This window comes from Symphalangus syndactylus, chromosome X (genome assembly GCF_028878055.3).
Source record: "Symphalangus syndactylus isolate Jambi chromosome X, NHGRI_mSymSyn1-v2.1_pri, whole genome shotgun sequence".
Classification (NCBI taxonomy): Eukaryota; Metazoa; Chordata; class Mammalia; order Primates; family Hylobatidae; genus Symphalangus; species Symphalangus syndactylus.
In genome coordinates this window covers 135,065,368-135,091,545 of record NC_072447.2, presented here as the reverse complement: position 1 = coordinate 135,091,545, position 26,178 = coordinate 135,065,368, and the positions used below count along the sequence as shown (strand labels likewise).

At 41.0% G+C, this 26,178-nt stretch overlaps 1 protein-coding gene across 2 annotated transcripts in view; it reads left to right on the top strand.

Annotated features, from left to right (window-relative positions):
• FRMD7 (FERM domain containing 7) overlaps window positions 1–25,284 on the top strand; it is a 50,602-nt gene extending 25,318 nt beyond the window's left edge. The window contains exons 2-12 of one of the 2 annotated variants that reach the window (XM_055268819.2): window positions 1,928–2,032; window positions 3,138–3,180; window positions 5,135–5,168; window positions 8,289–8,386; window positions 16,436–16,550; window positions 16,742–16,889; window positions 17,867–17,962; window positions 19,937–20,100; window positions 22,021–22,089; window positions 22,206–22,281; window positions 23,317–25,284. In XM_055268819.2, coding sequence (XP_055124794.1) covers window positions 1,928–2,032; window positions 3,138–3,180; window positions 5,135–5,168; window positions 8,289–8,386; window positions 16,436–16,550; window positions 16,742–16,889; window positions 17,867–17,962; window positions 19,937–20,100; window positions 22,021–22,089; window positions 22,206–22,281; window positions 23,317–24,411 — 2,043 coding nt within the window. In that variant the 3' untranslated portion in view covers window positions 24,412–25,284. Of the gene's footprint in view, window positions 1–1,927; window positions 2,033–3,137; window positions 3,181–5,089; window positions 5,169–8,288; window positions 8,387–16,435; window positions 16,551–16,741; window positions 16,890–17,866; window positions 17,963–19,936; window positions 20,101–22,020; window positions 22,090–22,205; window positions 22,282–23,316 lie in introns of both variants that reach the window. The other variant, XM_055268818.2, reaches the window with a different exon arrangement.
• The last annotated feature ends 894 nt before the right edge of the window (window positions 25,285–26,178 follow it).

Here is a 26,178-nt window from a genome sequence, read left to right as displayed (position 1 = left end):
TTTTTTCATGATTAAAAATCCCGTGGCAGCTCCTTGTCCATGAAGGATTTTAAAAATAGGAGCAATTTCGTGTGTCTGCAATGGTCTGTGTCAGCACTTGCCCTAGGCAAGGTTGCCACACAGGCAAAAATGTACCCCTCTCCCCTATAAACAGGCCCTCCCTGGCAACCCCATTCCCTTGGTGCCCCCCCCAGCGGAACTGACCCCCTTTTCTTGGACTACACCTCCATTGTGATCTCCCGCATCAAATCAAATCCCCTTTCCCTTGGTAGAGCAGCTCTGTCTCCAGGTGCAAGGGATGAAATAAGTTTCACCCTTTGCAGCCTATTTTCATTTAAAAATCGGACTGGGGTTAACCCAAATGAATCTTGAGTTGGTGGAGCTCTGGGCAGTAAAACCAAGTAGAGAGAAGTCCATGGGGAGAGGGGCGTATTTTTGGTCGGTGGGGGAAGGGGGTGAGGTAGGCCGCCTTCCTGAAAGCTATTAAATCCCAGATGTGGGCTCTGTTCAGTTTGGTGCTGCCTTGAGGGAGGGGGGAAGTGGTGGTGGATGGACTCTCTGACCTCTCAAGGTTGCTGTTAATTCTATGGGTCGGTGATTTCCAGCTACATTTCCCCGCGCCTGGCTTCCTTTGCAGCACTGTAGGCACCGCGTGACTCGCCTTTAACTAGGGGTTTTCAGCAGCCAGTCTTTGTGCCTATCAGCCAGGGCTCAATTTTCCCACCACGGTCCTCCCTGCAACAGCAACCCCTGGGTTCAGCAATAGTGGAGGCTGAAAATCAGCCCCAGCCATACTCAGCTCAAAGAAATTTTTCACAGAGAGCTCTTCAAAGCTCCTGTTCTCAGAGAAGCATAAGAAGGGGACTGTTTTGTGCTCACAGTGTGTGTGGGCTTTATGAAGAAAAAAAATCTGTGGCCTTATGTGAACAGAGTATGCTGTATGCAGATTTGGTGGGCAAAGCTACAAAATGAAATCTACTCAAGGGGCTCATATAATCATATGGTCAATTTCACGTTGGATCAACAAACATTCAGGAGCTCAGTACTATGTGCCAGGCTCTGAATTAGAACTGGTGAGTAACAAGAAAAATAAAGCAAAAGTCCCTGCTATGGAGGAATTCAGTCTAATGGGGAAGATAGACATCCAGGGCAAGAAGTGCTATGCTTGAGGTAAGTGAGGGTGTTTGGAGGCATAGGGGAGCTTGCCCTTGGCTCAGCCTGTGGCTGATAGGGTTTGAAGAAGGCTTCCCTGGGGAGATGACATCTGAGCTGAGTAGGAGTAAGCCAAACCAAAGAAATGTGGAAAGAGCAATAGGTGGAGAAGGATGACATGAGCAGAGGCATGTAGGCACGCAATGACCGGACAGGTATGGGGAACTAAGAGCAGGCTGCAGTTATTAGAGAGGAAAGTGTCAGGAGGAGGTGGGCAAGAGGCTGCAGGGGCAGGCATGGCCACAGGAGGGAGAGAGAACTGGGTATCCTGTGCTGAGGAGTACAGGCTTTATCCTGAGGGGGAGCCACTGAAGGATTTCAAGCAGGGGAGTAATAGGGTCGGATTTACATCTTGACTAAACTATCTGTCAATTTGGAAGAAATCATTCAAATTGCCCATGGGATGAACTGATTAAAGAATTCCATTGAAAGGGTAAATTTGCAGATGTAGCCATAGTTAAGTGCAAGGCTCTCTTTTTCCAAGGTGGTTTGTCATGAGGCTTTTTTAGTGATGTCGCTAAAACAACATACAGACAGATAAGTGGATTTATCTGTAAAGGTCAACATCTTTGAGAAGGATGCATGTCCTCTAAACAGTGCTTAAAGCAAACAGGGCTCGCAGAGAGTCTTGTGGCTTCTACCCTTTATTCTGTGCTGCAGTAACAGTATCAGGTTAGGAATGCAAATTGTGCTATCATCTTTTTGTTTTGTTTAGCAAAAGTCATCTGGGAAGGCATTGTTTAACCTGAGTTGCAGCCATCTAAATCTTGCTGAAAAGGAATATTTTGGATTAGAATTCTGCAGCCATTCTGGAAATAATGTAAGTTGGTTTCATTATAGGGTTCTTTGTGTCTAGCATTGCTTCTAAATGCAGTTTGCAGCTAGGTATGTAGGGTTCAATTCCCTGATTGAAAAATGAAAAACTATGTGCACCCTTGCAACATGATTAGATTTAATAACTAGTTTTCCTCCTCCGTCTTTGTTTATTAACGTCACCTTGGCCAGGTGCGGTGGCTCATGCCTGTAATCCCAACACTTTGGGAAGCCAAGGCAGGTAGATCACCTGAGGTCAGGAGTTCAGAACCAGCCTGGCCAACATAGTGAAACTCCACCTCTACTAAAAATACAAAAATTAGCTAGGTGTGGTGGTGTATGCCTGTAATCTCAGCTACTTGGGAGGCTGAGGCAGGAGAATTGCTTGAACCTGGGAGGCAGAGGTTGCTGTGAGCCAACATCGCACCACCGCATCCCAGCCTGAGCAACAGAGTGAGACTCTGTTTCAAAACAACAACAAGTCACCTCAATTTGCCAAACACAAACTCTTTTACCCCACGTTCCTGTTTTGTCACTCTGTGAGCAGCTATGCATGCTTTATCAATTTCGCCTTTCCAGAGCCTGGACCTCAACCTGCAGAATTAAGACTTTTAACCGCACCAGTGAATATTCAGAGGAATCTCATTTCTCCTTTCTCAGACCCTAACATTCAGATATTCTTCTGTTGTGTCCTGCCTTGGCATATCTGTGATCTGGCATCTTCCCAGAAATGCTCATTATGTCTATTAGACTGGCATTTGGGGACTGGAGGGTTCAAATGTGGAGCCAAATGCCTTCATTAGTCTTTGTAGCAACTAATGAGCCATGTATGTGACAACTCTGTCATCCTACTAAGGCAGTGGAGCAGTGATTCAAATGTCAACAAGAAAGAGTTTATAGATCAACAATGTTCACTGTCATCGGGAAAATATAAGGGGGCAGATTAGACGTGGTATGCCACCTATTTGACATTGCTGTTTGTTTCTACCTTTAGAAGTCTAAATAGTCCTGGTACTCGTTTATTTCATGTTAATCTTTATCTATCACCGAAAAGAAAAAAAAGCTCTGCTCAGTGCCATGCTCTACCAATTTTCTCCTTAATGTTATTACAGGTTTGGTTGGAACTTTTGAAGCCCATAACAAAGCAGGTAAAAAGTAAGTATGGAAAATCATTTAAGGAGTAGGGTTCACAGTTAGAGCTTGAAAAAGGTTTCAGCAACCTCACACAATTTCTCATTTTAATATAAGGGGAGAAAAGGGCTTTGAGATATTATTTCAACCCTTCACACATCCAGTAAATTCAGCAATTTAGAAAATTGTTTTAATTTTGCCTGAGATGAAAGAAATCATGCTACTGGATCTTTGAGTAAATGTGAAGAACTCTGGTAATTACAGTACTCTGGACTGGTTTGAGGAATATATCTCATTTTCTGGCACTGCAAATCTTCGAGCATCCTTGATGTCAATCTGCAATGCCATTCACTGTCTGCCTGAAGATTCCTTAGTTATATCCTGTCACAAGCATTATTCATTCGCTTTAGTTCATATTTAAGTGCCTAATATGTATGAAATATTTTCTCCCTATATTTTACAATCTAGTGTGATGGTTCTCAAATTTCAGTGTGCATTAGGATCGCCTGAGTTTCTTGTTAAATGCCGATTCCTGGGCCTTATTCCTGGGTTGCCAATAACCTGCATGTTTACAAAATTCCACAGATGTTTCTGAGGCAGGCGGATTTCTATCAGGACTTTGCACTGTTTTAATGTCTCTTTTAGTCGTTCCTCTTCCTCTACCTGCTCTTTACTTGTTAGTGCTTCCCAAAGTTCTGTCTGTTCCCACTGCATAAAGATCACCTGTCACATTATTCCAACAGCTTCCAAATCTATTCCCCTCATCCATCATCTACATTACTCCCAAAGAAATCTATTGAAAATACCAACCTGATCACATCACTCTTCTTCTTAAAATGCTTCCATGGCTCCCTACTACCTACGCTTCGAGGAATAAAGTCCCAGTTCCTTAGGATGGTACACAAAGCATTGAACTCTGGCTACCTTCCTAGCCTTGTCCTTCCTACTAGCTACCTCGTATTCCTACCTCTGCTGACTTTGACAAAACTAATCTCAGATGGAGGCTTAGCAGATAAAATACAGAATGCCCTATTAAATTGTAATTTTAGATAAACAAAGAATAATTTTCTTATATAAGCACGTCTCATGCAATTGTTGTTTATCTGAAATTCAAATTGAACTGGGAGTCCGGTGCTTCTTATTCACTAAATCTGGCCACTCTACTCAGGTCTCAAGTCCTCTAGTAGAACATCCTTGACCTCCTCCAAACTCTTTCCTCCCTTCTGTGCTTCCCCAGTACACAGTGCTTATAGCATTTTAGGGTGTTATAACCGTCTAGATGTCTGTCTCTTCTACTAGACAGTGAGCTCTTAGTTGTCTTTTTACTCCCAATACCTTCTTTGCAGATAATGGGCACCAACAAATATTTACTGAATCAATGGTGTTAATGCTGCATGTGTGCATTTATGTTTTGTGTAAAAGTTAATTTTCAAATGCAAGCAGGTGTGAAGATAAGTATATGTGTTTTCTTAATGTATAAGATAGATGGAGGCATCAGTCCATCGTGCTTCGAATTCTCTTTATGAGATACTTTGGCCCGGTAATGTACACCTGCCTCAGCTGAAGTTGAGCCCTTCTCTCAGTCAGGAATGCAGAATCTCAACTAGCAAGTGCTGTATTTTTCTGAATGGGATACTTAGGAGAGGACACAGTAGGCCCCAAAGGGGCACATTTACACAAATAAACTTGAAGGGAGAGACGGTAGAAAGAGGAGTGGGAGAACTTTCCCAATCGCTATACACATAGAGTCACAAACCAGAAATTGTGACACTTTATACATGTGATAAATGGAAACACAGAAGTCTGTAGGAGGGAGTCATGGGGAGGGGAGGGAAGAGGAGAGGGGTGTGTGTGTGTGTGTGTGTGTGTGTGTGGATCTATAACTGTTGTGATGGACATTTAAATAAAACTTACGGAGATATTGTGTTTTAAGATCCTAAGGAGATTGTTTTCAAATTTATCGTGAAATTTTTCCCAGTGGACCCTGGACATCTGCGGGAAGAACTTACAAGGTATAGTGATTACTTGTGTGTCTCTGCATGATGTTACTTAAGAATCATTATTCTCCATTTATTGGGGGCAAGTGCTTCTGGCCATTCTCACAAAACTTGGCTTTAAGTCACTGTCTGGGAGATGGTGAGGATCTGGAGAGAGGGTGGGCCTAGCTCGTTCCCTAGGTGTTCATCTTCCAAAGGGCGGAGACTACAGGAAGAAAGAGGGGTGTTCTAGAAGTTCAAGCCTGGGTATCCACTTGGGGGTTATGCCATTAACTACTACAACAATGAGTGTGCTCTCCTTCATGACATCTGTGTTTCAGTCAGAGAGGGCAGCTTAACAGCATAGGTATAATACCAGCGGATTTCCATGGAAATTGAAAATGTGGGGGTTGTGAATGTATCTCACAGAAGACAAAATATTCTGTAATGATGATAAATACTTATGAAAAAATGTCCTTCAGAATTACAAAGTAAACCTATTTCTGCAAAAATATGTTGTCAACAAAATATTCCTCAAAACCTTACTCTACTTCCTAGACTTACACTTTTTTTTTTTCTGAGACAGGGTCTCGCTCTGCCTTAGGTTGGATAGGCTGAAGTGCAGTGGCAACCTCCCTGGCTCAAGCAACCCTCCCACCTCAGTCCTTGTGCCCTGCTTCCCACCAGGACTACAGGAACTTGCCGCCACGCCCGGCTAATTTTTAAGGGTTTTTTTGTTTGTTTGTTTTTTAGAGATGGGGCTTTGCTATGTTGCCCAGACTGGTCTTGAGCTCCTGAGCTCAAATGATTTCCCCACCTTGGCCCCCAAAGTGCTGGGATTACAGGCATGAGCCACCACACCTGGTTTAGATTTAGACTCTTATACATGAAAGAGGTCTGAGAGATAATCTAATTGAGCCCTCTTAGTTTACAGAGGAAGAGCTAGGTCATGGGAGCTAAAATGACTTGTCCAAGATCACAGGAGGCTGCCAGTTATTCCCCCTGATGTCTTCCCCCCAAAAGAGTTCATGGCCAGTTCAATCTTTGCCCCTTTTATAAAGACTTTTCTGAGTGGCCTTTGCAAAAGTCGCTTTTTACAAGCCTCTCTTTCCCTCTTTCTCCTAATTCTCTCTCCACATTTGTGAGCTACAGGCCACTTTCCCAAATAACTTGATACCTTGGTATATGTATGCATTTGCATTTGCTAACCCATTTCAGTTGAGTTTTAAATTGTGACCAATTTTGGTGGAGATAAACTCCCCCCACCTCCAAAAAAAAAAACAGAATGGGAAAATCAATGTGATGATAAATAATTCATCAGCTGTTCAGAGCAAGGATTTGGTATTTGTAGCAGGCAGCTGCCTTCTTAACAGCAAGGAACGTGTCAAATGACAAGAAGTTCCCTTTCTTTCATGCTAGGAGCAAAACGAAATTCACCTTTCCTTTAGCAACTAAAGCTGATTATTCTCATTTACAACTATATTTGAAAACAGGCAATGGCAAAGGTTAGGCTTCATTTATTTGTTTCCCATTGGTCCATTTAAATAATACTTAACTTTAGTTGAGTTTACAAGGATGCCTTGTCTAGGCTAATACGTGGGTTTCTGAGAGTGGTGTGCAAATGTAATTTTTCTAATTGAATCGTTTCTAATGTATAAGGGGAGCTCATAATTTGAAGGATTATAATGATGAATGCTTTTGTAAACTGAATAATCACCTACTAATTTACCTGCTTTTTCAATCTAGATTTTCACGTATCACTTGTGATTAATTTTGATTCACCACATTGCTTTCAAGGCTTAATTGGTTTAAAAAAAAAAGTCCACATACACCTTTATTTAGAAAATCACATTTTTATAGGGAAATGCCCATAGTACTCAGTGTTTTAATTTATAAAACAAAATATTGGGGCCAGACACTGTAGCTCACGCTTGTATTCCTAGCACTTTGAGAGGCCAAGGTGGGGAGATCACCTGAGGTCAGGAGTTCAAGACAAGCCTAGCCAACATGGTGAAACCCCATATCTACTAAAAATACAAAAATTACCTGGGCATCGTGGTGCATGCCTGTAGTCCCAGCTGCTAGGGAGGCTGAGGCAGGAGGATCGCTTGAACCCCAGAGGCAGAGGTTGCAGTGAGCTGAGACTGCACCACTGCACTCTAGCCTGGGTAACAGAGTGAGACTCTATCTAAATAAATAAATAAACAAACAAATAAATAAATAAACAACTAAATAAAATATTGGAACCAATCTTGGACCATGGAAGAAGGTAATTAGTGGTAGGTAGTCTTTATTATACACATTTCTTTCCAAAATTTGCTTCTCCTTTGAAAATGACTTTTTCATAAGTGTGGGGTAAATGTTATCTGTTTAGCAGAGCCCTAGATACCAAGCTGCATTTCATAGGTCCCTGATGAGCTTTTGGTGGGAAAAGGGGCAGTTTGGTTTAGTTCTTTTCAGCAAACATTAATTATACTGACTGTGTAAAATAATGTGTTGGGCACTGGTGATACAGAGAAGATGGTCCAGGCCAAGGGAATAACAGGCAGAAGCAGGGCCCCAAGTTCTTCATTTCTAAAACACAGTCTTTTGGATAGGAGGCAGCCTGAATTCAGGGTCAGACCAAAGTTCTAGCCACAGATTCACTATCCTTGAGTGGTATGACCTTGTCAAAATCACCTAGCCCCTCTCTTTCTATAATTGTAAACTGGAGTGATCATTTCTTGCTCCACCAAGCTCCTAAGTTGTTATGGTAGTGAGTACTTGATAGCGTTTTGTAAACAGTACGCTACTGGCCTCCTGAGTGCATTTATTCTTGCTTGATCTCCTATTCTCTCTAGCTGGGAATGTGGCTTTGCTACGTGGCAGAAACCACCAGAGGATGATTAGCCAACTTTCTCAAGTTGGCGGGAGGATTTGGCCAGGGTGATTCCTAATGGCTGTGAGGCCTGCCAAAGTGTTCGATCAGCCGAGTTGTGGTCCAGGTCTGGTTTGGGGCTGAAGCAAAGCCTATGCATTACTCACCACCCCAAAAAAGGCATCTGACTGACTAGGGGCACCATTCCTTTCTTGAATCATCTTGGATCTGGGAGAAGGAAAATGCTTCTTTCTTATTTCTGTTTCTTTCTCAAGAGATTCTCCCCAATTTCTTTGCAGGTATCTTTTTACTCTTCAAATAAAGAAGGATTTGGCTCTAGGAAGGCTTCCATGCAGTGACAACTGTACAGCGTTGATGGTATCTCACATCTTACAATGTAAGTAGCAAATGTCTGTCTGCTTTGGGACCTGTCAGCCAGGTAGAGAACCAAGCACAGGAGCTGAGCTCCCCACACATGCCCATCACTGTGTTAGGGTTTACAGGGGAGAGAAAGCCTGGATAAGATAGAGAGAAACAGCATGGCCTGAGCCTGAGTTTCCTTGTCTTTAAAATAGTGACAAGAATACCTTTGGTTCTGTGGGTTAAATGTAAATGCTGATTTTCTTCTACCCCAGTCCAACCTTCCCCTCCTACCGCCTCTGGGAAAGCTGTCCAGGAGCTGGTTTGGGCTAACCTGGGCATGGGCTTTGCCAGACAGGTCCCCACTCCCTCTGCTTACCCCAGGATAATTCTCTGATACATGCTCTCTGTAGCAAGTTGTCACGTTTGTTGTGATTTCCCTGTTGCTCTTTATCATGATTTCAGAGAACAAAGCACAGAGTACAGCAGGTAGAGAGAGGTTAAAAGGGAAAAAAGCCCCAGGCATCTATTAGCGTTCCCTATACCCTAACAATCAACAAGTAGCTGGACTAGGCTGCATAACGACGGTAGGTAGAAGGTGGTCTGGGGGAACAGCAGGGGCCTTCCAGGGAGGGGGTGATCTCCTACAGCCCCAAGGGCAGGGTATAGGCAGCTGGAGATAGTGTCTCTTCTAAAGCCAGCTGGACGTTTTCTCCCTTCTAGAGAGGCCTCCAAAGAATAGGCTGTTTCTTACTAGTCCTGCAGGATCATAACTTCATTTTCTGTATCTTAAGTTCATTTTTGACCTCTGTACCTTACCTTTCTGATAGTCCAGAAATGGCAGATTTCTAATTTCACCGGGAGCCCCAGAATGCAGTGCTTAGATAGGGACAGTGTCTGAATAAGTGTTTACCAAGTGACTCCTGACAGGGACAAGCATTGAGAGCCCTAGGATCTCAGAAAGGCAGGAGGCAGTAAGAGAAATGGTAATCATGGAAGGCTGTTGGAGAAGGTGGCTTTTGTGCTGGGCCTTAAAGGGACATATAGGAATTGGATAAGTACTGGTCAGTAAAGGAAATAGCATGAAAACAAAAATGGTTGGACAAGAAGTGGCGTATATAGAGGATGAAAAAAGACCCAGTATAGCCCAAACATAGGGTCTGTTTAGAAGAGGTGATGGAAAATGCACCATTTTTAAGGGTCTTGAATGCCGAGGACACTAACCGTCATGTCCAGTATTGTACTTTGGCACTGGGGTGGGAGCATAGGGTAGAGCAGATAGAGGAAACAGTGCTAGAAGACATCCTTCTCCACTAGCTGCCTGTTGAGGCAGCAGTCAGAGGATTGGGGCTCCCAGGCAGTCTCTGACGGGGGAGCCCAATTTCATTCTTAACAGTTCTGCCTTATGGATTTGAGCATTCCCTAGTGGCCATTTCAGGCATAGCACAGAGCACTTGAGCTTTTCTAGAGGATATTGTTTGTCAGTAGAAACTCTTTCCATGGAAAAAAGCTAAAGTTCCAACTAGGTAGTTCTTCACAATTGATCCCAGTGAGACTATTTCACTAAACTCTAACGTAGTATGCAGAACGCAACTAGATTGCTCATTTATTTGTCTAATTTTCCATTCATCTAATATTTGTTGGATACCTGCTATATTTTAAGTGTTCAAGAACCTCCACATTCCAACCTTCTCGTCTCCTTTGGTTTCACTTACACACCTCTCTACTCTAGCCAGACACTCCCTCCCAAACACAAGCTGAACATTTCAAATGAAGCGTCCCTCTTTTATGAACTCCCTCAGTAACTCTTCTTGGTCGTTAATTCAAGAAAATTGTATCATGTACCTACCACATGCCAGATACTATTCTAGGCACTGGGAACACAGCAATAAACAGACAAAAATCCTTGCCCTTGTGGAGCTCACATTTTGGCAGCGGCGGAAAATCAATGACCAAAATAAGTAAATAAATTATATAATACATGGTAGCAGGTGATAAGAGCAATGGAGAAAAATGAAGCGTAGGAGGGAGATGGAGGAATTCTGGCAGCAGATACTGAATATTTATATTTTTAAATTTTATTCTTTTCTTCTTTTATGGATAAGAGTTAACATCGGCATAAATATTATTTTTTGAGATGGGGTCTCACGCTATCGGCCAGGCTGGAGTGCAGTGGGGCGATCTCGGCTCACTGCAACCTCCACCTCCCAGGTTCAAGTGATTCTCCTGCCTTAACCTCCTGAGTAGCTGGGATTACAGGCACATGCCACCACACCTGGCTAATTTTTGTATTTTTAGTAGAGACAGGGTTTCACCATGTTGGCCAGGCCGGTCTTGAACTCCTGGCCTCAAGTGATCCTCCCGCTTTGGCTTCCCAAAGTGCTGGGATTACAGGTGTAAGCCACAGTGCCCAGCCAGCATAAATATTTAAATAAGGTGGACGGGGTAGGTTTGCTGGGAAGATGACAGCTAAACAAAGACTTGGAGGTGGGAGGGTAAGCTATGCAACAAAATCATGTGAAAGAGAATCCTGGCAAAGAGAACATCCAGTGCAAAGGGCCTGAGGTGAGAGCACGCCTGGGGTGTTCAAGAAACATCAGAAAGGCTTTTGTGGCTGGCTGGAGCTCAGTAAGAGAGGAAGAGAATAAATATGAAGGCCTTAAAAGCATATTAACAGCATTAGGAGATATACCTAATGCTAAATGACGAGTTAATGGGTGCAGCAAACCAACATGGCACATGGATACATATGTAACAAGCCTGCACATTGTGCACATGTACTCTAAAACCTAAAGTATAATAATAAAAAAATAAAATAAAATAAAATAAAATAAAGCATATTAAAGGGCCAGGTGTGTTGGTTCATGCCTGTAATCCCAGCACTTTGGGAGACTGAGGTGGGAGGATCGCTTGAGGCCAGGAATGCACATCCAACTGGCCATCTCTTTTTTAAAAAAGGATATGAAAGACCTATAGCATAACTCTAAATGAGCAGATAAGCCATCGAAGCAGTTTAAGCAGAGGAGTGAAATAATCTGAATTAGGTTTTGTCAGGGTCCTGTTGGCTGCTGTGGTGAAAACAGACCTCAAGAGGAAATGGTGGAAGTGGGGAGACTAGATAAAAGGATATTACAGGAGAGAGAGAGACCATGGTAGTTTGGACCAGCGCAGTGAAGGTGCTTATAACATTTGTCACCTTCTGTTACTGGAGATATTTACTCATTCGTATGTCATAATTGTATTCTTAGGTTGCTATAGTCTTTCACAGAGAGAAAAAAAGCACAGTCTTATGTGCTTTTGTTTTTCTTAGGGTCAACGTGGGATTTGTGGTTAATAAACTGGAAAATTGGGGTGTGTGTGTTTGTGCGTGTGATTTATTTAAAAAAACAGCTCTATTGAGGTATAATTTACACATCATGAAATTCACCCATTTTAAATGCACAGCTCAATAATTTTTAGCAAATTTACAGAGTTGTGCAAGCATTACCGCAATCCAGTTTTAAAACATTTCCATCACACCAAAAGACATCTCTCATCCCTACTTGCAGTCACGCCCTGTTCCCACGCTCAGCCCCAAGCAACCACTAATTTGCTTTCTGTTTCTGTAGATTTGCCTTTCCTGAACATTTCATGTAAATGAAATGATAAAACATGGGGTATTTTGCATCTTACTTTTTTCACTCAAAATAATGATTTTTAAATTAATGCATGCTCTAACATGAGCTGCAACAGTTTGTTCCTTTCTTTTGCTGAGCAGTATTCCATTTATGGATTTACCTTTTTTTGTTTTTTGAGACACTCACTGCAACCTCCGCCTCCCAGGTTCAAGCAATTCTCCTGCCTCAGCCTCCTGAGTAGCTGGGATTACAGGCAGGCACCACCACGCCTGGCTAATTTTTGTATTTTTAGTAGAGACAGGGTTTCACCATGTTGGTCAGGCTGGTCTCGAACTCCTGACCTCATGATCCACCCACTTTGGCCTCCCAAAGTGCTGGGATTATAGGAGTGAGCCACTGCACCCAGCCACATTTTGTTTATCTATTCACCTGGTCATGCACATTTGGATTTTCTTCCAGTTTAGCTATTATGAATAACGCTATAAGCATTGGCACACAAGTGTTCTTGTGGATACAAGTCTTCATTTCTTTTGGGTACATTCCAGGGAGTATAATTGCTGGGTCTTATGATATATTTACATTGAACATTTTCAGAAACTGCCAATTCAAATTGTTACAATAACATTAGAAATGTACAAGGTTTTTGATTTCTTCATACCTTCACTAATACTTGGTATTGTATATCGTTTTGATTATGACCATTTTAATGGGTATGAAGTATCTCACTGCAATTTTAATTAGCATTTTCCTAATGACTAATGATGTTGAGCACAGTTTCATGTGCTTATTCCAATGTTTTCTTTGGTAAAATGCCTAGTCAAATCTTTTGCCCATTTTTAAATGAGTTTTTGTATTATTATTGAGTTTTAAGAGGGTTTTATAAATTCTGATTAAAAGTCTATAAGATATACAATTTGCAATTTTCTCTTCTAATCTGTGGCTTGTCTTTTCATTTTGTAAGGATATCTTTTGAAGTACAACAGTTTTAAAATTTGATGGAATTTCACTTTCTGTATAGTTTTAGTGGATCATTCTTTTGGTGTTGTATCTAAGAACTCTTTGCCTAACTTAAGGTCAAAAAGATTTTCTCCTAGAACTTTTATAAATTTACCTCTTATAGTTAGATCTATGATCCATTTTGAGTTAATTTTTTGTACGCTTGCATGGAGTATAGTGTGAGGTAGGGATCCAACTTCATATTTTTGTGTGTGGATGTCCATTTGTCCTAGCAACATTTGTTGAAAAGAATATTATTTTTCTTCATTGAATTGTCTTGGCACATTTGTCAAAAACCAATTGACCATAAATGTAGGGAGTTACTTCTGTACTCTCAGTTATGTTCCATTGATCTATATTTCTATTCTTATGCCATTACCACACTGTCTTAATTACTGTAGCTTTGAGGTAAGCTTTGAAATAAGGAGGTGTACACATTGCCCAAATTTATTCTTTTTCAAAATAGTTTGATTATTCTGAGATCTGTGCATTTCCATGTAAATTTTAAGGTCATTTGTCAATTTCTATTTTTAAAAGCCTACTGGGATTCTGATGGGGATTGCATTGAATTTATAGATTTTTTTTTGAAAAATTGCCACCATAACAATATTGAATCTTCTTGTCTGTGAACACGAACTATCTCTTCATTTATATAGATCTTTTAAAAATTTCCCTTGGCAGTATTTTGTAGTTTTCAGTGTGTAAGTCTTACACTTCTTTTATTAAATTCATTCCTCAGTATTTTATTCTTTTTTGATGCTATTGTAAATGAAACTTTTAAAAATATCATTTTTAGATTATTCATTGCTAGTATATATAAATACAGTTGCTTTTTCTGTATTGATCTTCTATCATGCTACCTTGCTGAACTCATTTATTAGTTCTAGTAGTTTTTCACAGGTTCCTTGGGATTTTTTTTCTTTCCTTTTTTTTTTTTTTTTTGAGACAAGGCCTCACTCATTCACCCAGCCTGGAGTGCAGTGGCATGGCCATGGCTCACTGTAGCCTTGAATTCCTGGCCTCAAGCAATGCTCCCACCTCAGCCTCCAAAGTAGCTGGGACCTGGGACCACAGGCACGTGCCACCACAGCCAGCTAATTTTTACATTTTTTGGTAGAGATGGGGTCTTGCCATGTTGCCCAAGCTGGTCTCGAACTCCTGGGCTCAAGCAATCCTCCTGCCTTGGCCTCCCTGAGTGCTAGGATTACAGGCGTGAGCCACCATGCTCAGCCTTGGGATTTTCTACATGCAGGATCATGTCGACTGCAAGTAAAGACAGTTCTACCACGTTCTTTTCAGTGCAAATTCTTTATGTTTCTTCTTCTTGCCTGATTGCACTGACTAGAACCGTCCGTACAATGTTGAATAGATGTGGCGGGCGCTTGATATCTTTACCTTATTTCTGATCTTAAGTGAAAGCACTTAGTTTCTCACCATTTGGTATATTCCTTGTTTGTTAAGTGTTTTGTTTTGTTTTGTTGATTGTGAGTGGGTATTAGACTTTGTGCAATGCTTTTTCTCCATCTCTTGAGAAGATAATGTGCGGGGTTTTTTTGTCCTTTATTCTATTATCATAGTGTATTATAGTCATTGGTTTTCATATGTCAAACTGACCTTGCAATCCTGAGATAAATTCAACTCATTGTGTAAAATCCTTTTCATATGCTGCTGAATTCAGGTTACTAGTGTTTTGTTCAGAATTTTTGCCTCTGTATTCATGAGGAATGTTGACCTGTAGTCTTCATTTCTTATGATGTTTTTGTCCTGTTTTGGTATCAGGGTAATATTGACCTCATAGAATATGTTGCTAAGTATCTACTCCTTTATTTTCTGGGAGAGTTTGTGAAGAATTGGTATTTATTTCTTCTTTGAATATTTGATAGAATTAGTCAGTGAAACTATCAGGGCCTTATTAGGTTTTAATGTGATTTGCACATTTATCAGTATTGGTAAAAAAAAATTAATAAATGAATGAGCCATTTCTTTGGTCTTTTAAAAAATGTTTATTATATGGAGATTTTCATTATATTGTGATTTTTGAAATACAGATATACACCCACCTGTCTAAAACACAAATGGAAAACCAAGAAAGAAGAGAAAAAAAAACAGCCCTCCAGCACTCAAAATAGGTATCCTATTGTCCATGTATCTTATCCAATAGAAGAGCACTATAGAATTCCGTGGAGAGTCTATTTACTCTTACAGTATATAGAATGCTAACAGGTTTGGATATTTGCTTTCTCATTTTATGTTAGATTAGAAGTCTCACTTTAGAACCAAGTATTCTAAAGTTTGACTGCAGGGGAAGTCAGTGACCAGGAAGTGATTCATATAAATCTGACAGAGAGGAAAAAGGCATACAAATTATAAAGAAGAAAAAAGAATCCAAAAATCAAAACAATCTGAGGCAATTTAGGTTAAGGGCACATAGTCCTAAATGCCTTTGTAGACATAGTGCTGTAATAGATGTTTTATAAAAATAAACTGGAGGCATCTAGAAAAGAGCAAATTATGATCATGGATAAACTGCTAGCTATTTGGAAAAGCCAGAATGATTTTCAGAATGATTCACCTATTGGGGATTTCAGATAGCTGGGGATTTACTAGACTCCCAATGTACAGAGTGATGAATTGGCTTGCAATGTAGTTGGCATTTATATTCCTCTCTCTTGATAATATATGATCAGAATGGAGTGGTGTTGGATGGCTGTATTAGTTTGCTAGGGCTGCCATAACAAAATACCAGAGACTGGATGGCTTAAATGCCAGAAATGTATGTTCCACAATTCTGGAGGCTTCACGTCCAAGATAAGCTGTCAGCAGGTTTTTTTTTTTTTTTTTTTTCCTGAGGCCTTTCTCCTTGGCTAGCAGATGGCTGCCTTCTTGTTGTGTTATCACTTGGTCTTTTTTTCTGTGTACTCACATCCCTGGTGTCTCTCTGTGTGTCCAAATTTCTTCTTCTTATAAGGATACCAGTCAGATTGGTTTAAGGCTTGCCTTAATGGAGTCGTTTCACCTCAATCACCTCCTAAAAGCTCTATCTCCAAATATAGTCACATTCTCTGCTACTGGAATTAGGACTCCAACATATGAACTTGGCAGAGGATGGGGACATAGTTCCACCGATACCAGTGGCTGATTGAAAGTAAGAGAGATCATATATACAATATGGTACAAGAAAAATCTAACAAAATGTTCAACTGTGATCTTGGAGCCCTTAAGATCTATACTTGGTCTGTGACTTCCTATACTAAGGCTGAAATGCTTCCGAATTGAAAAAGAGCCAATTGCCTCCCCCCCAAACACACACACCCCTATAGAAACATAAATATACATAAAGCATGGGGTTGGAGGCTTTGGACTGCATTGGCTGCAAAGAAAGGGCTGTTTGATGGAGGACAAAGGTATGCTGGATGATCCATTGCTAAGTTCCTCACAGGTAATGTGAAAAATGTCTTTTTCCTGTCATGCAGCAGAACTGGGAGACTTTCATGAAGAAACAGATAGGAAGCATCTGGCACAAACTCGGTACTTACCAAACCAAGACTGTTTAGAGGGCAAGATCATGCACTTTCATCAGAAACACATGTAAGTACTTTCAACTGGCACCTGCTTCCCCCAGTAGAGAACACTAAAGTTGGGGACAGACTCTTAAGAGCAAGTCCTTAAACCTGAGAAGTTTCAGGCTCCATGAAATGCTGAGCTCCTCGTGGAGCTCTGAGGGTGGAAATGTCATTCTTGAGGCATTTATTAGGCTCATAAATTCTTTCCCCTTTCAGTGGCAGGAGCCCAGCTGAATCTGACATTCTGCTACTGGACATAGCAAGGAAGCTGGATATGTATGGCATCAGGCCTCACCCCGCCAGTGATGGTGAAGGGATGCAGATTCACCTGGCTGTTGCTCACATGGGAGTACTGGTGTTACGGGTAAAATCTCTTTCCTTTCAAGCCCTTCAGCTTGGCTCAAACTTGGGTGTCCTTTCCCAAGGTGATCTCACCCCTGTGTTACCACCAGCCAGAAAGGGAAATGGTCAATCGTATTTACTTGTAGTTGCATGAAAAGTATACATGACAAACTAATAAACATAGTTAACTGTAGGGAATGGATAGATGGGGACAGAAATAGGGGTGACAGTGGTGGGAGTGAGACTTCTTTCTATATATATATATCTTTTTGTATACCTCTGATTTTCAGACCACGTGAATAGATTACCTGTTGAACAAACAACAAACTAGCAAAAAAGCAAAGCTGGTTGGGACGACCAGGAAAGCCAAGGGAGTTTAGAGGAGTTGGAAATGGGTGTAGGCTGCAGTAATTAAACAGAATAGCCTAGAGAAGGGTCTGTCAGAGCTGGCAAGAAAGCTTGACTATGTGGAAGGCATTGTGGGCAAGGAAAACGAGGAGACTGCAGGAGAGAGGTATAGAGTTAGATGAAAGGGTGTTTTGGAATTAGTGGGAACAAAGGTTGTATATTCAATATAGATGAGGCAGTGAGATATGGCCATGATGTGATGTGGGCAGTGAGGAGCTATTGAAGGTGTTTGAGCTATTGGGGTGTCAGGAGAAAGAGGACATTGTTTTTAGCAGATGAATCGGGAAACATGGGAAAGGGGCGAGATTAGAAAAGCTATTGTAGTAATCCTTTCCTCTTGTGATCTCCCTGTGCTGGCTAGAAAACTTCCCTAGGCATACCCCTTCTTGCTTGCATTCCAGAGCATCCTTTTATCCCACCTGAAATGCCTTCTTTGACCACAGCTCCTACCCAGTGCAGCAGGATCAAGCTGTGCAAGAGATGGGTCAAGGGTGGTCCCTCTCGTTAAGTGCATTTTCTGTCAGGTTTGCACTGTCTTACAAACCAACTCTTGTTAATACATTCTGAAATCTGCCACATTTTTCATTATAGGGAAATACAAAGATCAATACTTTTAACTGGGCTAAAATCCGCAAGTTGAGTTTTAAGAGAAAGCATTTTCTCATCAAACTTCATGCCAATATCTTGGTAAGTAGCTTTCTAATAAATTCCTTTACTTTTTGTTCACTGGGAAAGTTTTTGGTTGTTTCTGCAAATCGTTTGAATATAAATGGTAAAAGTCGGCTGGCCCTGAGTGATGGTGTGCCTTTTCTTTTGCCTTTAAAGAAATCAACCAGAGTTTTCATCATTTTTTACTAAAGGCAAAACACTAAGAAATCTGATTGGCAGTTTAGAATTAACAAAGTAATAGGAAAATGGAGCAACTGGGCTGAAAGGCAAGTCTCCCTGGAAACTGTTTTTTAGGGATTTGATAAGTCAAATGGGAGTGACCAGATCTAGGACTAAGAACACATTCATTTGATGTTATCTGTTCCATTTTATAAAGTATCTTCAATTACTTTCCTTAAGCAAAAATTATTAAACACCTAGTATATGCCAAAAACAAGCAGGATGTGGGAGTCAGGTATACACGTAAGCAAAATAGACAATTATTGGGCAAGGTTGCATAGTAAAGGGTGAGACAAAGGTACTAGAAATGATCTTCTTCTTTTTCTGTTCTAGAGACAGAGTCACACTGTTGCCCACACTGAATTGAAGTGGTGACATATAGCTCAGAGCAGCCTCAAGGACCTGGGCTCAAGTGATCCTCCCCCCTCAGCCTTTTGAGTAGCTAGGACTACAGGCATGCGCCACCACACTTCGCTAATTTTTAAAACATATTTTGTAGAGACAAGGTCTCACTATGTTGCCCAGGCTGGTCTCGAACTCCTGGCCTCAAGTGATCCTCTTACCTTGGCCTCCCAAAGTGCTGACGTTACCAGGCATGAGCCACTTAGTCTAGAAAGGAATTTTCTTATGACCATGAAGAAAATAAAAAGTGTGTATCAACTAATTTTTGACCTACTGAAGATCCAGCAGTTTGGATTTTATTCTCTGCATCTTGACCTTATAGAAAAGTGTTCACTGAGCAGTTCAAGAAACTGGATTCAGTGTAAAACTCATGGAGAGCCCCAGAGGTTACATGCAGGAACCCGGAAAGGAATGAGAGAAGTGGGGTCAGTGCAGTGGGTTGATGGGGCTGCTGAAAACAGGGCTGCAAACATGCCATGTGAGGGGTACATATAGTGTCAGGAGATGGGGAAAACTCGAACTTTAGGTCTAGAAATCCAAGATTAGAATATGCTAGATAAGCAATATAGAGCATTGTACAACAAGACAACCTGTAGAGGAAAAAGTGTTTCTAACTGTTACACTAAAAAGACTCATGGGCTGAGTGTGGTGGCTCGCATTCATAATCCCAGTGCTTTAAGAGGTTGAGGTGGAAGGATCACTTGAGTTCAGGAGTTTGAGACCAACCTGGGCAACATAGCAAGATCCCATCTCAAAAAAAAAAAAATACAAAGAAATTAGGCAGGTATGGTGGCACATGCCTGTAGTTCTAGCTATTCAGGAGGCTGAGTCAGGAAGATTGCTTGAGCCCAGGAGTTCGAGGTTATAGTGAGTGATGATCATGCCACTGCACTTCAGCCTGGGCAACAGAGTGACACCTTGTCTCAAGAAAACAACAGACTTATGTACATGTAATCATCTTATAAACTCTTCCATCTATAAGGAAATCTTCTCCCTCCTGTTTCCTGTTGGTCATTTATAACTTCTCCTCACCTTGAAAAGATGCCCTTTGACATGATTTTAATCAAATTTACAACTTCATAAAAATGTTTCTAGCAGAGAAGAGTGAGTAAAAAAGGTATTTAAGGTGGGGGGAGTGTGCAAAGCAATATTTGCTTCTTAGAGAAGGCTCTGTTTGTGAACAGTGGCCCTGTCTATTCCTCGCAAGGTTGCCAATCATTAGGTTTCAGTAGGTGTGAAACCTACAGGGAGCCAAGTGGAAAATCAGAAGCTGCATGGGCCAATGGAGCAATAGTTTGGAAGGCACTGGGATTTGAAGGTCTTTGATATTCTTGAAGGATGTTTTTACTTGATGGAAATTGGTTTATACAGGTGTTGTGCAAGGATACCTTAGAGTTCACCATGGCCAGCCGAGATGCCTGCAAAGCTTTCTGGAAGACTTGTGTGGAGTACCATGCTTTCTTTAGGCTTTCGGAAGAGCCCAAATCAAAGCCCAAAACCCTACTCTGCAGCAAGGGTTCCAGTTTCCGCTATAGGTAATTAAACAATGCACATAGGCAAACTGCTAACACTGCTTCTTTTCAATAACACAGGAGGCTTAGGAGGAGTTCACATTCTAGAAGCAACAAAGAATCCATTTTAATTACATCAAAGATTGCACCCTTTCCTGCTCATTCTCTGTATGACACATTAAGTCAATGTTTCCTAACTAGGAAGGAGGAAGAGTGGGGCACCTTACCTAAGGGGTAGGATCAGAGTCTCAGCAAGGATGGGTGAATGTGTGCAGTTTGAGAATACATGTTCTATAAACCCATTGTTTCTCTTATATTTAACTTATATGCAAACCATGGAAAGAAAAAGCTCAACAGCCTCCTTTGGGTTGTAAAAGCTAGCATGAGAAAGCACTGGAGGGGATAAGAGATTTAGAAGATTGAACAATATGCCACTAGAGAATCCTCACTACAGGTCACACTTTGGAGGAATCGAAGCAAGGTTGGGTTAAGATCTTGTCTTTACTTGAATACGTCGGCCTAGGAATTAGTTGGAGGAAGTTTTCAAAACTTTTAGCTAGGTACAAAATTCTGATTAAAAGCTTCCCCATAAAGGATTTTTTTCAGAGTGGTATCCTACCCCAGTAAAAATTAAGATCTGTTAAAACTTACATATTTCTGATTGAATCTTTCTCAGTAGATGATACTGAGCATATTTTGCCCTTTTCTTAATGACCTGAGTTATTATAAACATCACATATGATCTTTTGCAGGCAGCTGTAGTGCAATAATGGCCTCAGGGCAGGGGACGCATGTTAAGGCCCTGTACTTAGGTGATAAATGGTCCAGACTTTTTAGACTTTATTATTCTTGTGTTTCTTTGTTTTGTTTTGTTTTTGAGATGGAGTCTTGCTCTGTCCCCCAGGCTGGAGTGCAGTGGCGCAATCTCGGCTCACTGCAACCTCCGCCTCCCAGGTTCAAGCAATTCTCTGCCTTAGCCTCCCAAGTAGCTGGAATTACAGGGGCGGGCCACCACACCTGGCTAATTTTTGTATTTTTGGTAGAGACGAGGTTTCACCATCTTGGCCAGGCTGGTCTTGAACCCCTGACCTCGTAATCCACCTGCCTCGGCCTCCCATAGTGCTCGAATTACAGGCGTGAGTCATGGTGCCTGGCTAATTCTTGTGATCTTTTTGATTTTTATGTTTCTCCCGGTCGTGATCTGACTTTCTTTGCTAGTGTATGCCTGACTAGAACAATCCTCTTCTACTGTTCATTTAGCTGCTTTTCTTCTGCTGTGGACTGGGAAACCAGATAAGTAACCTCATTCAAAGTAGTATGGAAAATCAGTCAGTTGACTCCGATTTGGAGGTAGAGGAAAAGGCTTTAAAGGAAAATATATTGTTGTTATTATTATTTGAGACAGGATCTCGCTGTGTTGCCCAGGCTGGAGTGCAGTGGCATGATCTCTGCTCACTGCAGCCTTGCCTCCCGGGCTCAAGCAATCCTCCCACCTCAGCCTCCCAAGTGATTGGGACTACAGGCATGCACTACCATGCCCGGGTAATTTTTATTATTTTTGTAGAGATGAGGTCTCACTATGTTGCCCAGGCTGGTCTCAAACTCCTGGGCTCGAGTCATCCTCCTGCCTCAGCCTCCCAAAGGGCTGGGATTAAGGTGTGAGCCACCGTGCCCAGACCAGGTATATTATTTTTAAAGCCCACAGTTTTTAGCTGTTATATAACCCTGTTCAGAGGCCTTTAAAAAATACTTGCGTTCTGAGTAGTTGAGGTTGTTCTCTGCCTGGTCCTTGAATAAGTGAGTATTATCATTGTGATGGTCAAAGACTCATGACATATGTCATTCATCTAGTCTTTTGATTTCAACAATAAACGAGGCTTTCAAGTTTTAGTAGCCTATTGGTTTATGGCTAGAACTAAGGATTTTTATTGTTCCTTATGATAGTGGACGAACCCAAAGGCAACTTTTGGAATATGGGAGAAAAGGGAGGCTGAAGAGCTTGCCATTTGAAAGGTACATGATTTTGTTTCTCTTGCTCGTGTTGATTTTATGTTGAATTTGGAGATTTCTATGTATCCTGGTATTCACATGAAGGTCATTTCAATGACTTCTCTGCTTGGGGATTTCAGGAAACATTACCCATCTCAGTACCATGAACGACAGTGCAGGTCCTCACCAGACCTCCTCTCTGATGTGTCAAAACAAGTAAGGTTTCTGAAAATTTCTACTTCTTTAGATAAATGTAATTTGTGCAAATTTCAAATGCTTCCAAGAATTGATTCTGCCAGAATCCCGGTGTGTAAAAAGGTTACTCTGTTCGAGTAGGTTAGCTTCCTGGGGAGGTCTGTCAGCTCGGTCTTTCCTGCCAATAGAAGACCATTTAGTAAACTACCACTGGTGTGTACCTTATAGACTGGAGAGAACTGGCACATCTTCAGATTGCAACCTGTGTTGCTAACATCTTGCAAAATGCAGATCCAAATGGCTTTGAATTTTCAAAACTGGAAGCTCTATCTTTTTACCTATGAAAATCTTAAAGTGTAGAGGAAGGTATAAGGTCTTGGGTTAAAGTTTTAGAATATTTTTCCTGTGTAATTTTGTAACTTAAGGACAAAGTGTTGTTCCCTTGGAACTGTGAGACAATGGCTTCCTTTGACATTTTTAGTATGAAAATTGTGAATTATTTTTCTTTTACTCTCCCTAAAAAAATAATTATAGGTCTCATAAACCCTCATGGCTTCAAGTCACTGGCAGTTTTTATCCAAAAGGCATCAGAAGCATAATGATGAAAGGAGCCATTTAGTATATGAACCTCTCATAGCATTCATAGCCCTCCTCCCACCATTTTACAGAAAATAGGGAGGAGGCTGGAGCAGCAAGGTTAGGAGACTTGTCTAAGGTCACACAGCAAATCAGAGACAGAGCCAGGACTAACAGGCAGGACTCCTGGTTCACTAATATAGCTATTAAACCAAACTGCTTGTAGTATATACACTCAGAGTCTGGAAGTAGGATGGCATTGAGAAAGAATAGTGTCACATGTACTTTTTAACACATGCACTGGGATGTAGTAGAAGTTATTACCCTTTATATATTTATCTACTCTAGAATGGAACATGGATCTTGTTAAATGACTTTATGAAAAACTACCTTTCAAACTTTGAGGCTATTTTAGATCCCTCCCCCAGCCCTAACCAAATGGCCTTTTCCTTCTTTCACCAATGTGTCTTTTCTCTCAAGGTGGAAGATTTGAGACTAGCATATGGTGGTGGCTACTACCAAAATGTGAATGGAGTGCACGCATCTGAGCCGGTGCTAGAGAGTAGGAGGAGGAACTCTGCAGTGGAGGTGACATTTGCAACTGAGCTGGCGCATTCCAAACCAGAGGCGGATCCCACATTGCTACATCAGTCCCAAAGCAGTTCCTCTTTCCCTTACATTTATATGGACCCTGTCTTTAACACTGAGCCCAATCCTAACCCTGATCCCAGAGACATGTTTTCGGAGAGGAGTCCTCTAAGCTCCTTCCAAACAAGCTGTAAGTTTGCTGGTAATCACATGAGCATATCTTCTGGCCTCACAAGCAAAGTGAGTCCAGCAAAGCAGCTAACTTACACGGATGTGCCCTATATTCCTTGTACAGATCAGCGGGTTGGTATTATGCCTCCCCAGGTCTTTTTTTATGTGGACAAGCCACCCCAGGTGCCCAGACGGTCCCCAATCAGAGCAGAGGAACGGACAAGTCCAGATAGCTATGTAGAGCCCACTGCAATGGAGCCAGCCAAAAGAAGCCCAAGGCATATCAGAATGAAGAGCTTTCAGCAAGACCTGCAAGGACTCCAAGAAGCTATAGCCAGGACTAGCGGTAGCAGCAACATCAATGTAGGTCTAGAAGAGGAAGACCCAAATTTGGAAGATGCATTTGTATATAACATTCAAGAGCCAACCCCTAAAAGGTCCCAGAGCCAATCAGACATGAAAACTATTCGTTTTCCTTTTGGGTCAGAATTTAGACCTTTAGGGCCTTGTCCTGCTCTCAGTCATAAAGCAGACCTGTTTACGGATATGTTTGCAGAGCAGGAGTTGCCAGCAGTTCTAATGGATCAAAGTACAGCAGAAAGGTATGTAGCTAGTGAATCCAGTGATTCTGAATCAGAGATTCTTAAACCAGAGTACTATGCTTTGTATGGCAAAGAAATAAGGTCACCCATGGCCAGAATCCGCCTGTCTTCTGGTAGTCTACAGTTAGATGAAGAAGATGAAGATGCTTATTTCAACACACCAACTGCTGAAGACAGGACTTCACTAAAATCATTTAATTACTTTTTAGCTTAAAAGTGTGAACCTATGGACATTTCTAAGCCAGTTCCATGTTACCGACTTAGGCAGAAAATAATGAAAGTTGTAGAAACCATTTTCTTGGTTACTACATATTCATTGGTATTAAGGAAATCTCATTTTGGATGCCTAACTTACGAAAGATCCAGCTATTGAGTTTCACTCTTCCATTACCTCTGAAGGGACTTTAGAACATGCCCTCTCCTCACCAGCACTGTGGCAAGGCGAGGTAGGTATTTGTCATCTCCACTGCATACTTCCTCATAGGGACATTGTGAGTGAAGGTCAGGCTCTTCAATGCTGAAGAATGGTGACAGTATGGGTTGGCACATGGAATTGGCTTCTAATGGCATTTAGTGATTTAGTAGATTGTGACTGTGTTGATCTTTGTGCTCTTAAACAACACTGAACAAATATTTCAGTCTTTACTATTTGTGTGGGGCCCAGTAGAAATGGTCTTGTAATATGCTAAAGACTTCCATTTTTATAACATATAAAAGCGGAGCATGGCCCTCCTACAGCCTCAGGAAGGAGGTGGTGGCATAGATCCTCTCAAGAGAATACAGGTTTAGAATTAATCTAGGACTTGGCAGAATTCTAAACCTAGGAAATTCATGAATTAAATCAATTTCTAGAGCCAGACATAAACCTGATAAAAATATCATGTTGTTTTACTTATAACTTCTATATTCTTAACTATCTACTATATCTAGTAAAAGAGAAACATCATCAGGTCAGTTTGTTTATCTAATATTTCCTGCCAGAATTTATTTTTTGTCATAGTTTCTTGCATGTATGCAGGCCAGGAAATGAATGTTATTGTAATAAAGTGTGATGGAAAATCCAGGTAATTAAAAAATAAATTATAACTATGTTCTTCCTTTTGTTTTAATCAATTTCAGAAGTGATTGGTTCTGGCCTATTACTGAGGAAAGGGACAGTTACGGAACAAGGAAAAGGAAGGAGGCAAGTGAAAATGTATGGCCAGGGAGAGGAAAAGTAGTAGAATTGAAGGGTAGCTGAAACAAAAAAGGATGGTACTAATACCAGGGTGAGTTAATGAACCAAAATTCCATTTTTGACCCATTCAGAATTTCTCTAATGGTCCTCCTAGAAGGTATAGCATTCTATTTGAGAAGTTTATTTTGTTTGATTTTAAAGTCCAACATATTTACAAGATAATGTTACTACTAACTTCAAAGAAAGGAGGCAATTCTATAGGCAAGCTATTTTTTATATATAACTTAAAGGAGAAAAAACTAATGGAATAGCTTCCTCACTCTCCTAAACTTTACATCAGAAAAATCCCTCTTAATATACCTTATCCCACCCCTTTCCTCCATCCTAGCACTTTCTTGTCTGCTTCTGGACTCATATCCAGTAACTCACAAGTCTAGAATAGCTATCTAATAATAAGAATATATTGAAACCCAATCACCTGGGCTTAATAATATAACAGTATAATATTAGAATATTATATAATTAATATACTAATATATTAATACATATTAATACCATAGATCCTTAATGCTATGTTATGTTCACCCTCAATCTCTTCTCTAGGAAAAACTTAAACTCCTTTAGGTTAATGCTATTTCTCATATCAATTTCTAAAAATCTTTACTAAGTTTATATCTGTATATGATCTTTTAATAATATAATAATTAGGGTGACCATATAATTTATTGTTCAACCCAGGACACTTTCAAGTGAAAGGGGACTTTATTAATAATTTGGTCAAGACAGGAGGCCTGGAAATCAGGA